At 58.8% G+C, this 706-nt stretch overlaps 1 protein-coding gene across 1 annotated transcript in view; it reads left to right on the top strand.

Moving 5' to 3' along the window:
* Nucleotides 1-162: 162 nt before the first annotated feature.
* LOC119588226 (muscarinic acetylcholine receptor DM1-like) overlaps nt 163-706 on the top strand; it is a gene marked incomplete in the record, with an annotated part of 70,579 nt that continues 70,035 nt past the window's right edge. Inside the window, 1 exon segment of the mRNA XM_037936926.1 lies at nt 163-365. Coding sequence (XP_037792854.1) covers nt 171-365 — 195 coding nt within the window.

The raw sequence follows: 706 nt of genomic DNA, 5'->3' as shown, positions 1-706 counted from the left end.
CTGACAACAATTAACCCACCATTCTATACCCACCAACCCATTTATATCAACTAACACCACCCCACATCTACCAACATACCACCCCACACCCACCCCACACCCACCCCACGTCCCCTCATGCACCACACACCCCTCCCTTCCCCCCTTCCCCCACCACCAGGCTCAGCGGAATGGCCGACGAGGGGCTGAAGCTCTTTCCTTACTACCGTTACATCATCAACGAGTCTGACTACCCCGACGCCTCCCTTAACTACGAGGAGATTCAGCGATGGGCCAACGAAATCTTCGACAGCACCACCGCCGGCTTGGGAGAACCTTTACCCCCGGCTGATGCGCTCGAACACACGCCAACCAGAATACAGGAGGTGGGTTGTTTAGAACGGTAGAGGGAGGAGGGGGAGGGAAGGAGACGAGAGGGGGGTGTGGAGGATGGAGGAAGGGGGGGGGAGAGGAAAAGGAGGTAGGGAGGGAAGGGAAGGAAGAGGGAAAGATGAGAGGGGGTGAGAGAGAAGGGAGGAGGATAGGGGAGGAAGAGGAGAAAGAGGTATGGAGAGAGGGAGGGAAGGGGAGAGAGGGAAGAATGGAGGAAGGGGGAGGAAGAGGGGAAGGAGGTAGGAAGGGAGGAACAGGGAAGGAGGGAGGGGATGGAAGAGGGAGGGGAAGGGGGAGGTAGGGAGGGACGGGGGATGGCGGAGGGATAGGTGGA

The sequence above is a fragment of the Penaeus monodon genome, chromosome 23 (assembly GCF_015228065.2).
Source record: "Penaeus monodon isolate SGIC_2016 chromosome 23, NSTDA_Pmon_1, whole genome shotgun sequence".
Taxonomy (NCBI): Eukaryota; Metazoa; Arthropoda; class Malacostraca; order Decapoda; family Penaeidae; genus Penaeus; species Penaeus monodon.
This window is presented reverse-complemented; position numbering and strand designations above follow the sequence as displayed.